The sequence below is a fragment of the Macadamia integrifolia genome, chromosome 5 (genome assembly GCF_013358625.1).
Source record: "Macadamia integrifolia cultivar HAES 741 chromosome 5, SCU_Mint_v3, whole genome shotgun sequence".
NCBI lineage: Eukaryota > Viridiplantae > Streptophyta > Magnoliopsida > Proteales > Proteaceae > Macadamia > Macadamia integrifolia.
This window is the reverse complement of record NC_056561.1, coordinates 22,807,572-22,824,244: the sequence shown is the minus strand read 5'-3', so window position 1 is coordinate 22,824,244 and position 16,673 is coordinate 22,807,572. Positions and strand designations below refer to the sequence as shown.

General features: G+C 36.6%; 1 protein-coding gene across 3 annotated transcripts in view; it reads right to left on the bottom strand.

Moving 5' to 3' along the window:
• Positions 1-6,089: 6,089 nt before the first annotated feature.
• Positions 6,090-16,673, bottom strand: part of LOC122079432 (pentatricopeptide repeat-containing protein At5g24830) — a 13,323-nt gene continuing 2,739 nt past the window's right edge. The window contains exons 2-7 of one of the 3 annotated variants that reach the window (XM_042645893.1): positions 15,796-15,977; positions 12,563-12,748; positions 8,907-10,680; positions 6,858-6,965; positions 6,482-6,613; positions 6,090-6,348 (exon numbers count right to left, since the gene is read on the bottom strand). In XM_042645893.1, the coding sequence (XP_042501827.1) occupies positions 9,150-10,680; positions 12,563-12,748; positions 15,796-15,977 (1,899 nt within the window). In that variant the 3' untranslated portion in view covers positions 6,090-6,348; positions 6,482-6,613; positions 6,858-6,965; positions 8,907-9,149. The remainder of the gene's footprint in view (positions 6,349-6,481; positions 6,614-6,857; positions 6,966-8,906; positions 10,681-12,562; positions 12,749-15,795; positions 15,978-16,673) is intronic. The other 2 variants (XM_042645892.1, XM_042645894.1) reach the window with 2 other exon arrangements.

Below are 16,673 nucleotides of genomic sequence, written 5' to 3'. Positions count from 1 at the left end.
AGTTTCTGTCTACCATGTCTTAAGGACAGCAACATCACTTTCCCCAGAAGTGGGGAAAAGTCCTCCTGTGTAGTCCATAAAAAGATAGGAAGTTGGGGAAATATTTGTACTCTTTCAAGGAGAAGAAAATGTGGTGTTGTTGATTGGTTACTTTGGCATTTTTTGTGATGAGTGTGATGGGGCCTTCGGATGGTTCCCTGTTTGTCCCTTTTCTTTAAATTTCTTTACTTTTTGAACAACCCTAATGTAGGGTGATGACAAGAAGGGAGAAGATGGAGGTACTTGACTACTTGAGGTGTAATAATCACCCACATGCAGGATCGTGGAAGTTGGAAGTCCATAATAATTGTAGGAATTGAATAGCCGCATTGCTTCTGCGTGCAAAATTCCAGTCTTCTTCTTGGATGTGATCCCCCCTAGTGGCTGTCCTTTCCCTCCCCCTCTTTTTTTTTTTGCTTCCAGGTTTAGATCAGCTCCCCCGGGGGAGGTCCCCTATGGTGATCGAGCTGTTCATAGGGGTCTTTAACACCTTTGACTAGTGGTCAGATCATCCTATAGACGGCTGGATCACTCGAGGGGATGTACCTCCGGGGGATCTGATCCCAACTTTTTTTTAATTTCCGCCCAATTTGGGTGGGTTTTTGTAGAACTTGTGCTTTGTTGAATATATTGATATTCGCCTAAAAAATGAAGACACACCTATAGTTAGTAAATATGCATATGATATGTGTATCTGAGTGTTTTATTCAAAAAAATGTATTTTTCTTTATAGGTTCAAAAATTCGATCTTTATGCGGATTTGAAAAGCTGACATATTGTGCGTAATAATGCACATATAATTATACGTTTAAAATTTATTAAAACGATTAGATGAAATAAGTCTGACCCTTGCCTTTTGTTCTGCTCTAAACCTAATCCGTTCGAATAAGAGAAAACCCCAAATCCACAATCCACTCCTTCTTCTTCCATCCTTCTCCGTATTCATTACCGGTGGTCGGCGATTGCTGCAGCAGGAACTCCCCCTTGTTATCTTGTTTGGTGGGAGGGTGATTGCAGCAACGGCGAGGGCGACACCTCCATTGTTCTTCTTCTCCTTCTCAGTTCAGCCAGTGATCTGTGTGTGTGTGTGTGTGTGAAACGGAGGTAATCTATGATAATGTTTTCTCATAAAATGGGATATAGTCAAATTAGATTGAGACAGCAGTTTAAAATTTGGAACAAGTATATTTCTACCATATGGAGATTTTTATTTGCCTCTACCATGTTATATCCATAATGGAGTACATGACTTCCGAAATATTCCCAGAAGTACCACTCTTGAGTTCTAGTTGTCCGGTGATTCTTGAAGTCAACTCAATCTTTGTTCCATAGACTTGCAAGTCTTGCCTCCATCACTAGTCATTTTTTCTTGATTTTCTCTCCCAATGCTCCAACATAGATATTGCTTCTAGACTAGCTAAGCAATTTATTTAGAAATTAGACATGACTCTTATTCAAATGCATCATGATTTGATCTTTGTGGTTTATAATTTAGAATATGAAATTTACGATTTTTAATTTATTTGCGATAATAGACAATGGCTGATGGATCACCTATCAACATTTTCTATAATAGACATGGTTAAACTTAATAAATATTAGATGTAGAAATCCATAATAATGAGAAATGATTCCAAATTAGAAAACTTGATTGGATTTAAGTGTTCATAAAAGCATAGTAGATTATAATTTAGTTGCAAACAGTCAGTTTTAATTCATTTTTTTTAATATCAATACCAGATAAACCCATATTTTTACTTTCAGATTCTTAAAGAGCAATTGTATTAAATATGTACGTATCATTGTTGCATGCAATTTATTGCGTCGGATTTTTTAAAAGTAATATTTCCATATGATTCGTCTAATTGCCCTATGTACTAGTTCCCGTATTCTCAAACTTACTATGGATACAATTGCATTAATGAAACCTGACTATTATAGGCCACCAAACCTTAGGAGTGATTTAGATACTTTTGAACTGGAGGCTGGAGAGGGACCAGGGAGATACAAAATAGTAAAGAGAAAATATGGGTTTCACTAATTTCTCTCTCCTGTTTTGTGTTTGGCTAGTTTCTCTTTAGCCACCCTTGACTGGAGAGGATTTGAATCCCCTAAGGAGCCGCCTATCAAACTAAATCTCATGTCAACCTAGAAGAGAAGATTCCCGCTTGGGAAACCTTCTAAATCACTTTGTTGGGGTCCCTCTCCTCATATTCCTTAGGCATTTCTTCACTTCTAGGAAGTGCCTATTTGATACCTCCCCAATGACAAATCAACTTGTTAGAAGGTATTAGAGCAAACACCAAGAAATACGAAACTAAACAGACAATAGATCCGCACAACACAGAGATTTAATGAGGTTCACACACCAGTGTGATGCATTACGTCCTCGGGCGAAGAAAAAGATGTTTCACTATGCAGAAGAAAGATTACACTTGAGCAGTGGCAAGAAAACTAGCCGTGAAACCAAATTACAATGATTTTCTTAGAAAACTTTCCATTCTGTTGCCACCAAAAAATATATCAAAGCGGGTCAATTTTCAAAATAAGTCAAGAATTCGAGACAAACTTAACAAAGGAAAATCCAAGTTTTCACATTTTTGTTGCTTCTATTGGGCTAGGCTGTAGGGTGGAATCCCATAATCCTCTACTCTTCAAATGCAACTTTACTATTCAGATTCAGAGGGACCTTTGAAGCCTTTGTTCCCCTCCCATCATCCTATTTCGAGTGATATTTTAGAAGCTCGATGGGTGGAAAAGGAATTTAGAGGAGATCCCATTAGATGATCTAAAAGTTGGCATTTCGTGCAGCCATTTCTCATATATGGAAGAGAACAGAAATACATGCTTACTTGACATGTAAAGCATATATTTCAATGGACAAAAACACCTTCCATAGCCATTGTGTTGTACTGACCCCACACCTGGCGGCAAACCCCAAGAAACAAACAAATTGCAATGATCATCAGGTCCCCACAATCGCTGACTCAAACGTCATGATTAGGTGAATTTATTTGAGATTCTTCCAGTAAGAACCCATAATTATTACTACCTATTATTAATTTATCCATTTGTTAGCAGCAATTTTATAATGATTGTTACGTAAAGACCACACAAAACAAATAACCATAATCCTAATGACACCTACAGAGACCTCAAATTTTATGTCTTTTAGAGAGAGAGAGAGAGAGAGAGAGAGAGTTGTGGTCCTGGTTGATGCTTTAGCTAAAATCACTTTCTATCATTGCTCATGGCAAATTATCGACAAAATGAAATTTGAATTCAAAAAGTCAAAATTTATATTTAAAAAATGATTCTTAGGTTGATTTAAAGGTTATAGGTATCGGTTTAGGTTGGATGCATGGAGTTTCAAAGAAGTCCATTTATGGGTTGGACCATCTATCAGTATATATCGTGTGATACCTATATGTATCAGTCATATTGGCTTATTAGGGAGGAGATACATGAAAGAGGAAAAGGATCCAATGAACCATAGGAGATGAAAATCTCATGTATGTTCTGTAAAGTGACAATTAATAAGGGTGATTTAAACCAAATTCTGCCTTACGTAGAGTTGCGAGGCTACAATTAATCTCTAGTTTTGAAATCATTACTTATATAAAAGGTATATCGATACCTAAATCCATGGTTAACTAAAATCTTTCAGTTTTTGCACATAATTGAGATTATGTCTTGTTGCAATGGAAATTATAGGGAAGTAGAATTTTTAAACTAAAAAAGAACTTTTATAATCATTATCTCATATGATTATATCATCATTAATTTCAAATTATTTTATATTTCACTTTTTTAGTATTCAAACATTAGATTTGAAATTTAAAATAAAATTTATATCATTATAAAATATAGTAAAATTTTTAAATAATTTATACAATCATTTTAAATAATATATATTCTTAGGTTTGAAATTTTCATTTCGCTTCCATTTAATTTTTCTCGTAGTCAAACAAACACTTAAAAAAAATAGAATATTTTTAAATGTACTTTAACTAATTATAATCCTCACATGTGGCCCATAATTGTGATGTGATTTGCAATAACTTGAGAGAATTTTTTTGATGTGATTTGCAACTGCTTTTGGTAAAAATGTTATGTGGTCTCACTACCTGATATGTATCAGCTGATGAACCTTTGAAAATGAAAGATAAGGTGGACCAAATGATGAGACAGGAAATCCTTGAGATTTATGGAATCCAATGGTCCTTCCAAATATCAACATTTTTGCTATGGCCTATCTTATGGGATTTTTTTTTTATTATTTATTTTATTGATTTTGTAAATAATGAATTGACTGATTAAGAAATTCTGAGATTAAAATTTATTTAGTGCTTAGGATTTCATGGTATAGTATCAGGAAAGAATAATTTTAGGTACTTAAGAACATATTAATCCCTTTGACATAAACAAAGATGATTAGGTTTAAAAAAAAATTAAAAGGAAAAGGAAGCATGCATGGTATATTTGTGCAGTGTCGGATGGTATTGCCCCTGACTTTCTTTAAAAAAAAGCAGTTTTATTTTATTTTATTTAATAAATGTGTCAAGCTCAAGCCTAACCTAACTGATATATAGTCCTTCCTGGTGCAAGGGTGCTACTCGACATGTGCCTAATCGATTAACAGCTTGACTTAGTCCAACATTTTTAAAGCCTGTTTAAATTAACAGCTTGACTCAATCCAACATTTTTAAAGCCTATTTAGAGTCCAACACATTTAAGGCCTGTTTGTATCCCATTTAGATAAATGTATCATTAACTTGAGTTAAGGTCCATTTAACCTAATTATTGGTAGCCTGATTAATGAGAAATACGGACTGGCCATGAGGACTGATTATTTAAATGGGCCGATGATGGTGCGAGATCCTAGACAAAGGGGTATGAAATCATTTGCCATAATCTGTTTTGAGATCCTACAAATCAAAATATGGGTTTCTACCTAGCCCTTGAGATATGTAACTCTGATATTGATTTTGAGACCCTAGTTACATTGATATGAGATCGGCCAGGAACCGGTATCAGCCGAAACTAATACGGATTGCGGCTGATCCCTAACCGATATCTATACCATATGCGCTGCCCTTGCGCAGATTTCAATATATCTTCTCTCACATAATTAATAGTGAGGTCCTCTCTCTCTCTCTCTCTCTCTCTCTCTCTCTCTCATATAGGTCCCATTGTGAACCATATACAGATGATACCATTCTTCATACCCTCATTGATGTAGCATGTAGATTCCTTCTTACATTGATGTCATGGGAAAACCTCCTTCATAATTAAATTAAAGGCAAGAAAACCCTTTCTGCTTGCAAGACCATTGTGCCAATGCACAAGCTAATTGGAGGCTGCGGGGAGACATCTTAAGTGCATGGGGTGAAGGCAATGCGATCTTTTCACCCTAGCCTATGTTTGGGTGCGGAGCCATGCAAGTAGGTAGGGTTCTTTCTCCCTTAAGTTAACAACCAATAAAACATTAAGGAGGAGCCATTGGCACACCTAGGCATTGGCTGGCAATTTGCAGTGCTCGATGGAGTACTTGCCTGAGGATTGGTCACTTGATCAACTCCCCTCAAGTTCATCGGTGGTTGGTTTGTACCAATTTCTTTGCTTTCCAAGAAGTGTGGCCTTTGGCCCCTATTGATTCCTCTGTAGGTCTGTTCTTCGCCCCAATTTGGATCTACTATGTAATGGGCAACAGCCCTTGAACTTGAAAAATAAATAAATAAATAAATATGAAAAAAGAGGAACATTGTTGAATATTTTTATAGGAAAAATAAATACCCACTGGATCTTAATCCAAGAGGCAATTACTATCACTCCCCTATGCTTACCCCTCCTTTGACTAGTTGAAAATCTCAGTTATTTAAAATTAAAAGCAAGTCTAGTCTCAAGTTAGTGCAGAAAAACCTTCATCATTAAGTTATAAGAATCATTATTTTTTGGGCCAATCTATATTCTTATATTCTTTTCTCCGATAGTCTTCAAATAATATTTCTTTCAATGTTGCTTTAACATTCTAAATTAAAAAGCAATGGTTTAACATAAAAAAGGTTGATCAGACACTTGTTTTAACATCTGAACAGATTTTCCAAATAATAATAATAAAAAAAAAAATAGATATGAACAAATTTATATGGAAGGGTGGAATGCAACTGATGAATGGCTCTGGGTGTGTCTACCTGCTTACATATCATCCAGCAACACAAACGTTTCTAAAGTCATAGCCATGGCTAATTACAGTCACCCAACTGATATCCGATTTCGCGCAATGTTCTGACACTCATTCTCAATCTGCTACAAATCAGAACAATAATTATATCAAGGAAGAATCCCCAACAACAAAAGGGAAAAAAAAAGTATCTAAGAATCAACATGCAAAAGGGTTAGAAACAATAAAATGATGGCCCAATCACAAAGGAGTATCTACCTTACATCGAAGGAAGGACCAGGAATGAAATCAAACATACAAGCAACCGTGGGCCTGCGGTAAGATGACGGATCCACCTCAGGATACCACCATTCCATCATATACACAATTGGTTATTAATTGCTTCTCTCTCTGTAAAACAACCATTAAAATTAATAAATTTTCAATAAATAATATGGGAGCAGAGTTTCAGCGTGTGGTGAGATTAATTCTTGAAGAGCTCATTATCAGTTCAGAATTTGGTTTTAGGGATAACATACAGTCTAACTGGGAAGCCTCTATATCACAAATCTAAACATAAGCACTTTATCTTTCTAGAATAAATGCAGTAATGGCTACAGAGGCAAGAAATCAATAACCCAAACAATTGAATTACCCAGAATTAGTTCCACCATGCATGACGATAACCAATACACAAACGAACATAAGACCAGCTTTTGCCACTGGCTTTAAGAACTTGAAAAAATATTCTCCATTTGAAATCCTGCAGATTAACAACCAACAGAACATTATAAGCTTCAGAGAAAGTAAGAAGGCAGAGAGATAAACAGACAGACGTTTACTATGACAGAGAGACACTAAAACATGTTTAGATGCAAAAGAAAAGTGACAGTTGCATACTATGCAAGGTACAGGTGAGCAATTTGGGGAAATTTTGGCAGTGAGAAATGAAAAAAAAGGTGAGGATGAAGGGAAACATAGAAACATCAAGGATGAGTTTGGCTATAAATGAATAGGGAAGGGTTGGGTAATGCCATAGTTGTACCCTCCTCGGTAGAATGAAACCTTTACCCTAACGCTAGAGTGTTGGGCAAGGATTTACTCTTACCCTAGGGTGTATAGGTAATAAATCCCACAACCGGCGGGTAAAAGGAAAATCAGTAAGCCTGTTTTAATAAATTTCCAAACAATTTTCCAAACAAAAGTCAATGTATAGACCAATATGTAAAAAATAGCACACTATTCACTTGTAAAACCCAATAACCAAAATATATCACCAACCATACTTCTCTGCCTTGGGCCTGGGGTGGGGTAGGCTGGGTGATGTAGATAAGTCACTTGGGCTTATTTTATTGCAAATAAGCCTTGGGTTGTGTTATATATGTGTTGGGCTTTTGATCCCAAAGGTTTTTTTTGACATGTGCCACTTTAATGGGCCTAAAATATGAATAGAAGGTAGAAAAACGGGATTTAATTCATTAATTTAGTTAGTTGCTATTTAATTCAATAAAGGCCCATTAGGCCATTGGTCGGTTGTAAAGTCCTATAAGGACTATTAGTTAGTTAGTCCTACTCTATGTTGGAGTCATAAAGTCAAGTCCTAGTCCTATTTTGAATTCCTAGTTGTAGTAGGAGTGTCTAGTCTTATTAGGAAGCTAACTCCTAGTTGTAGTAGGAGTGTCTAGTTCTATTGGGAAACTAGCTCCTAGTAGTAGTTTGATTGATGTTCTGCCCTCTATAAATAGAGGAGCCTATGTACTTATAATTTCAGATTTAAATGAATGAATGAATTATTAAGTGATTACTCTTTAGCTAAAAAAATTGTTATTGAAAGGTGAGATGCCTAAACCTTTGAGGGGTGTGATACCCAAAACCTAAGGGATGAGATGTCCATTCCTTTATTCTCTTTCACCCTTCTCAACCCTCCATTGATTCTTCTTTTCTATTTTTATTTTCTGTTTATTGTTATTAGAAGTTCAGATCTGTTAAAGCATACAAAATTAGAATCAGCTAGCCAAAGAGTTCTTGTTATTGAAACCAATCGACCCTCATTGCTGCCCAAGTTTGAGATCTGATCTGCAGATCCTTTGGAGAACTGGTTCTATACTCTAAGAAGATCAATCAATCCTCTCTTGAAGGTTATCTGAAGAAGACAAGTTGTTGTTCCTGTAGAATTCTTTATATTCTCTCTCCTATGTCTGAAAATCAAGAAAGCGCATAACTCCATAACCAGCCGTCAGAAGCCCTTCATATTTGGGGGTTTTTGTACCCTCCCTAGGGACTATCTACACCAAAAACTGCAGCTCAATCGGACCCCCACAGACTTGGCCGTACCTTTCTCTCTCCTTTTCTATAGAAGGTCTTTCTCTCTCCTATTGGGTTGGGTTTTGGGCTGGTTTTGCTCCTATATGGGTATTGTATCCTTGGGGGTTTATTTGATGGTATTATTTCTTTGTTTCTTGCTCCTATTTGTATTGTTTGGGGTTATAAACTGTTGGGATAGTTTTTTGTATTCTACTCCTGCATTACTGGGCCTAATATCATAGATTCAATTTTGTTAAGTAAAAAAAAAGGAGTTTATTAACTCATATAATAAATCAAAGTACAATACCGCCACAGTACAAGAGTGTAGCACGCAATCCCAAAAAAGAAAGAAGACTTACATAACGGGAATAGTTGTAGCAAATAGCAATAGTATACTTACTGTGCACCGCACTAGCAATAACTTGAAAGAACTTCTCCATCTTCATTGTCTTTAATTTCTCCATGGATGAGCTATAATCAGATTTATCACCGACTAAAGTTGGACTGAGCACTTGTGCATGTGAAGTCAAGCCCATAGTTCAGCTGGGGAACTTTTGCATTGCAAGTACAAGGTCATAACTTAGATTTTCCCACCTCAATGAGAGTCTCATAAGTTTATTACGATCAATATTAAGAAAGAATTCTACTCGACCAGACCCAACATATGTATGTGATTCAGCACCTGAACACCTTCGACAAGTAACCCTTTCTTCCTCAATCCAGAAAATAAGGAATAGTAAGATGAACGACGGCCTACATGCCCCTCCTTAACCATTTCCTGGTAGAGAATAAATGCCTTTTCTGGTTCTTTAATTTTACAGTACTTCTTAATGAGTATTTGAAATGGTACATGGTCAATAATTAAACCAGATCTTTGAATCCAGTTGAAAAGCAATTCTGCTTCCTTCATGTTTCCCTTCAAACACTGGCCCTGTATCAGCTGTGTATAAGTTATAACATCTGGTCTGTATCCTCTCATCAGCATTTCATCATGCAATTGGCGTGCAAGTCGAATATGACCAAAATTACAAGCAGCACCAATTAACAAGTTGTAGGTGACTACATCCGGCAAAAGCCCATTTGAGAGCATCTCCTGCTTCAGCAATTGTGCATCAACAATGTTTCCACCTTTTTTTACTGCATGAATCAATGCATTGTAAGTGAAAGTATTTGGCACAACATCAGAGTCTACCATCTGATCTCTAATCCTGGAAGCATTTTTAAGATCTCCAACTCTCCCATACCCATCAATCAACACATTCCAGATAAGAGAATCCGGTATCAGTGAATCCTCTAGCATACAAAGAAGAAACTCATTAGCTTTAATAACATCTCCATGAAGACAAAGACCCTGAATAATCATTTTGTAAGAGAGTTGATTTGGAGCAACACCCACTCTTGCCATTGCTCTGTAAATATCACAAGCCTCATCAATTTTCCCTTCTTTACACAACCCACTTATAAGAGTATTGTAGGTGAATACATCAGGAAGAAAACCCCTTTTTTGCATTTCACAGAAGTATTTGTGTGCAAGCTTAATATCCTGACTCAAACATAATCCATGGATCAGGACATTATAGACTACAACATCCATTTCAGTACCCTTCCGAGATAACCAATTCCAAAGTTCAAGAGCCTGAACCATATCCCCCTGCTTACAACAACCATCAATAAGTATGGTTGAGGTGATTAAATCTGAGGCTCTATCATCATCATCAGGTAATAAGTCTTCAAGAAGCTTTCTAGCATTGTATAAAAGACCCTTCTTGCACAATGCATTGATGAGTATATTGCAGGTAACCCTATTGCGTCTAATGCCACTAGTACCCATTAAAGATAGAAGATAAAGTGCTTTGTCTATCTTCCCAACATGACAGTATCCATCAATCAAAGTATTGTAGGTGACGCAGTTGGGAGAAGGGCCAAACTCCCACATTTCTTTGGTAAGACAATCTGCCATCTCCAAGTGACCCATTTTGCAAAGTCCATATACAAGGTAATTGTGTGTATACACATCAGGAATTGCATATTTCTGAATCATTCTATTTCGAAGGTGGACAGCAGCTCCCACCTTGCCTTCTATGCATAAATCCCTAATTACATCCTCATAAATGCTGAAATCTGTTTCCATACTATACTCCCCAAGGCAAGTCCCTGCCTTTGAAATGCTTTCCCTGCAAAGTTTTATACAAGAAAATCATAAACAAATAAAAAGTTATAGACTCACCTGGTGCACTGCCTCCAGAAAAAAGCAGCCACTCAAAATGCATAGCAGAATATTATAATAAAGAACACTGCAGGAAAATAGTAGAGAAGCAATGAAAATATTTGAGATTTCCAATATTTCAACAGGAGCATCCACTCCAACTCAAATTCACATTCAACTCTCCATAAACAAGAAAAAGAAAAGACACTTGCAACTGCAAGATACTTATAGCTGAACACTCCTAAAACTACTAAAAGTGAATGACCTGATAGCCCTTTCAAATAAAAGATCAAATAACAATATAACAACCGCAAAAACTATTAGTTGGACCACACACTATAGACTGAATAAGAATGGGTTAAATCCAACTTCATAAGTCTCAACTAAAGAAGGCTGTTGATTGGGCCTCATCTTTCAAGTAGATATATCTTCATAATGGAAAAAGTAGAGAAAAGAATGTCTATAAAAAAAAATGGAAAATTACGCCCCCCCTCCCCTATAGTTGGCCGAAATTACACGTGTATCCAAGGGATTGAACGAATTACGTCCCCCTCCCTTGGGTCTAACGGTGTTAGTCTGCTGTTAATTTTAAGAGTCAAAAGACCACTTTACCCTTTAACCAAAGGACTCTTGGAACTAATGCTCAATATCAAACGGAGGGCGAAGGGTGCTGATGAACCCTGGTAATACCAGTAATGGCAGCACTATCTCCATTCTCCCTCATCCTATTCTCTCTCTTCTACACCTCTATTCTTGCGATTCCACCTGAAACAGTTCAGGATGCCGTCGAAATCCTTGCAGACTCAAGTTTCCGGGCCATGTCACTAACCTTTGAACTTGTCGCACAAACCCTAATCCCCAATTCATCCTATGCGATTGTAGGTATATGTGCCTAGGTTTAGGTAATTAGTTGTTGAAATGTCTTTTTTTTTCCTTTAACTTTTGGGAATTCTTCCTTTTAGCAGTTGATTTTGTTATCATAAAAAGAATTCATATTAGATCCATTTGCAAGTCGATCCTTTGGTTTCATGAATCTTTTTGTACTGGAATAGGGTCAATCTGTATCACTATCGTTGGTGAATGATACAATAAACTAAAACCTTGATCATCTCTTGCTTTCTGTTGTGAAAATTCATGGCCGCATATCATGCTTCTGTATTTTCCATAGTCTGAATGTGCAGCTAAAAGGTAATGATCAAACAGCCAGATAAATGCATCCTGAGCCATTCGTGAAAGGGTGGAGCTCCTTTGAGTTTCTGAGCGGAAGAATTGAAGAGTGGCCACGGTATATTTCATGATTAATGTTGCACAACTGCGCAGGCAGTGCCCATTCCTTGCAAAAAGTAAGTTGCATGAACAGAGGTGCACAAATCATGGCCATCAGTGATAAATACCTCACTGCCAAGCTCCTTCCGGCCATGAAAACCCTCCACAACGCTTTTATACTCTCTTGGTATCCTTTCCGCCTCTGAACCACCTAGCACCGGCAGATTCCAACGTTGGTATGGCAGGGTAAGCATTAAAAAAAAAACCAGAAATCATAGTAAGGGTATAGAGGTAATCTCACCATAGTAAGGGTATTTTGGGTTTAAATGTTATGCTATTAGGTGACATCATCAACTAACAGTCCCAATTTAACGAGAACTAACGGATTGGACCTAATTGTAAGAATCTTAGAAAATCCAGGGGAGGGGGATGTTATTCGCTCAAACCCTTGGATCCACGTGTAATTTCGGCAAACTACAGGGGAGGAGGGGCATAATTTTCCCTAAAAAAAAACTTTATAAAAGAAGGCCAAAATGGGAAACTAATATGTAAAGACTTCAGGTTAAGGCTTACTAAATCCAGACCTAGTCATTTTCAAACGATCTAACATATCCTTCAGCATTGAATCCAACACATTGAAGACAGCTTGGGTGCCCCCTTTACTGTCATGATCCTTCTCATCCGAAAACCAGTATTGACTTTCAATTCGGTGTGGATTGTCAACAGTTGCCATCAGATCATCAAATGTGGCTGGTGCTAGCACATCATGCCTAAAAGACCAAATACCAGATTAAAAAAGAACAGAAACAAAATCAGACACTCAGAAGCGCAAAGAAAAAGATAAGACATCATTAAAGATAAGACATAAATGCAAAATATATAGATAAACTAATGTTACACTGATTCCAAGGTTAAACCAATACTAAAACAAGATTGTAAACAGACAGAAAGTATATAGAATGAAATCGAACAGTCAGATCAACCTAAAAATCAGGTCAAGTTCTCCTCTTGGCAAGTGTAAACCTTGCTGAAATATTCAGCTTGATCCAATGGATGGATCTGATTTTATGGAGGAATCCTAGTACTACTAGAATAGAGGCAAATGATCAGATCACGGAATATTATAGACCAATAAAATATAAGTAGATGATATTAAATTCAGTTTCAACAGATCTGATCGATTTCCAAATTCAGGTCTTTAATAGTTCCTCCTTGAGGTAGAATTTCAGTATATAACCAGCAGACTTTAAAACTGAAAACAAATTATGGAAGGCAGCAGTAACCAGTGAAGGATTCTGAAATCAGAACCTAGATCAGAGATGTAACTCACCTTAACGAAGAATAAACAAGGAACAATGGCACCCGGACTTCCCACCACAAGGTGTTGACTGGATTCATACCAATCACACCTTGATTACCACAATAGGCAGAAAAGACAAAACTTCTCATTAATCAAAATTCCATGTACAATACTGGACCCCCCCCCCACTCTCTTACAAACTAATATAGAAAACTCAAAAACAGAAAACACTAAAACAGAAAGGCTTAAACCAATATCTAACTAATAAAGGTAACCTAAATTGACTATGTAACTAAAATAATGAATGAAATTGACTAAAAACAGGACTCGGCTTATAGAATCCAGACCCAGCCTACTAAAACACTTGTTAACAATTAAAATAAGGAAATGAAGACACTTAGGCTCTTTTTGGTATGATTTCATGAAATATTTTGAAGGTTATAAATTGAAATTAGGGTGTTAGGTATGGTTTTTTCACCTTATTTATGAGAGACTGAAATCGAAACATTTGAAATAGTGAAATAGTGAAATAGCTCTATTTCATTGAAATCGCTTCAAGTCTATTTTTCTCTTTAGTGATTAATGAGCACATGTTTGCAACATGGGCAAACATGTCATTTACCTCTAATATTACAACTACCACTATATCTACTGATTTTCTATGGATGAAGAAGAGGCAGCGGTGGATCCCCTCTAATGCAGATTGATCATCAAAATAGGCTTGTTTTATTAGGAATAAGCCTAGGGTTGGGTTCCATACATGTTGGGCCTTTGATCTCATGTGTTTTGAGTGTAATAGGCCACTTTTATGGGCCTAAAATTGGGGCTTTAAGGTTGCATACGCGATTACTAGTTTGTTTCCTTTTTCATTAGTTTCCTTTTTAGTTGAGTTCAATTTAAGTTGTTAGTCTTTGTTTTCTCAGGAGTCAAGTTATTAGTTGAATCAAGTCATTAGTAATTAGTTTCTAATTTCAGTTAGTTTCTAATTTCAGTTTTTAGTAAGTATTGTATTAGGAGACTAAATTAAGGTTTCCTTTTTAAGGAACCTCCTATTTTGTAATTCCCTCCCCCATCATTATAAATAAAGAAGAGGAGGCTCCTAAAGCTAGAATGATTTTGAAAAACAAATTAATGATTGCTGGTATTGTCTTCTCCATGAAGAGTTGTCTTGTGTTTGATCAAGACTGATGGAATTGGTGCTTGATCCAATTGACTCCTTGCGGTGTGAAGCCCGAGAGGTTCTTCTTCTTCATCTATCAACCATCCAAGGTGTTACAGATCTGTCCTAAGTAAACAGGTATTTAAATCACTTCTTCTCTCAATTCTGTCTAGAGATAAAGAAAGTTCTATGAGAATTTTTCAGATTCCGCCCAGAACAAAGCAGCCATCAGTTTGGGCTGAAATTTGGATCGAAGGTGCCCCTTACCTAGGGAAGAACTCGATCCAAGAGGGAGACCTTTCTGGCCTGGGGTTATTGAGATATACAAAATCCCCTCAATTCTGTCTTGTAGTGACTGTGATCCTGTTTTCAGACCTGAGACCAGAATCGATAGAACTAATCTGTCTGCTTCTGATTCTATGGATGGGTGTTCATGATTTATGATCTGATATGACCCTATACCTATATCTGATTAGTCCTTTCTGCTGGTTTATGTTCTGATCTCCTAAGCCCCAGTTTCTGAATCCGAAATTCTGATAACAGATCTGATTCCCCCTTAGTTCTGATCTGTTTGTAACGCTATTCTACCTTGGATATTATTGGTTGTTCTTCTGATTATAAGATCCTGAAGTTGAAGGCTTGGTCAGTCTCTCTATCCTTGCCTACATTACCCTCCCTGTTTTCCCACCCCACCCTTCACTCCCTCCCCACCCCCTCCCTCACTGTTCTCCTGCCCCACCCCCAGTCCCTCCATGTTCTTCTACGCCACATCCCTCCCTCTATTCTCCCCTCCCACTCCCTTCCTTCAGTCCTACCCCTCTTTCTCTCTCCTTCTTTGAAGATGAATTCTTGACAAAAAAAAAAACAAGAGAGAGAGATGAATTCTATTTTTTAAAATTAGAGTTACCAAATGAATTTCCTAAATTTTTTTTCAAATGTTTGCAACCAAAAAATTTCAATTTCTTGACCAAAAATCTAATTTGTTGACTTATTCCAAGAAATCAATTTAATTTTGAAATTGAAATCATACTAACCAAAGCCTCAACACATACATAACCTAACCCAAAGCTTATTTCCACTAAAATAAGCCCACATCTGTGATTTATCTTCATCAATAACAGTGAATTTTTTTTCTAGCATACAATATATAAATATATATATATACACTTGCCAGGAGTTCATCCAAGTAAGAAAAGGGTACTTCATATATTCGGCACAAACTTTGGACACACAAGAGTAGGGAAAAATTTTCAAAAGATCATATGCAACCATGTTAAATCATAGAATCATACATCCCAGAAAAGTTAAACAATGAATTAAACTGATTTAACAGAAATCAATTGAGCATATAACATTACATTGTCTTAGTCTCTGTGGTTCGTTGCTTCTGAATAATAAGATGAACTCCTGCTTGATCTACTACTGTGGGGTCCATGGCTTCTCCTTTATCCCAGTTCAAGTATGTTAACATGCCCCAAAACAAATTCTTCCACACTGTATCTCCTACTTCTCTGTTACTAACTTGACCTGCTTTATAATTCTGCATCACAGCGAAGATTCAGTCAGGACACCCTTTATAGACAGTTCATAGCTTAATCTGTAGCCATAACAAGAAACAACTTGAGCTCAAAATTGAAGATTGCAGGAAAGTATATGAAACAAAATGTCACCCATTTCTTTTCTGAGAAATTTTATTTTCTGTTTTTGCTACCACTTGATAATCAGATATATTTTCCAGATTTGAGAATCAACTGGCAAGATCTATTTTCTTTACAATTTGTTTGGTCTTTCTTTAGAATCCAATCAATTGGATCCATTGCTCAGACATTCTATTCCTTAATTCCCTGACTGCATCACTTCCCTTCCCTCACACTCTAGCTTACATGAGTAGAGATTATGGCCTATAAACATATATGAATTATGATATCTTTTTTTCTATAAAATGTTTCCCTTTTGGGATGGGAGTAAGAGTGTACAAAATACAAGAAAGAGAAATGGTCATCCAAGCATTTATCTGCAGACCCTACCATTCTCCTCAAGAAAGTTAGGAAGTCCCCAGAGAAGTCTGTAGGTTTTAAGATTTAATCATCATTTACATAATTACATTACAGAACTCCACCAAAAATTTAGGTGCTCTATTTGGCCAACTTTGGTATAACTTATGATTTTCTCGGCAATTTCTTGGAAGCACGTCTCTGATTCAATTGATTGTCATAGTAGACAAATATTGACCATT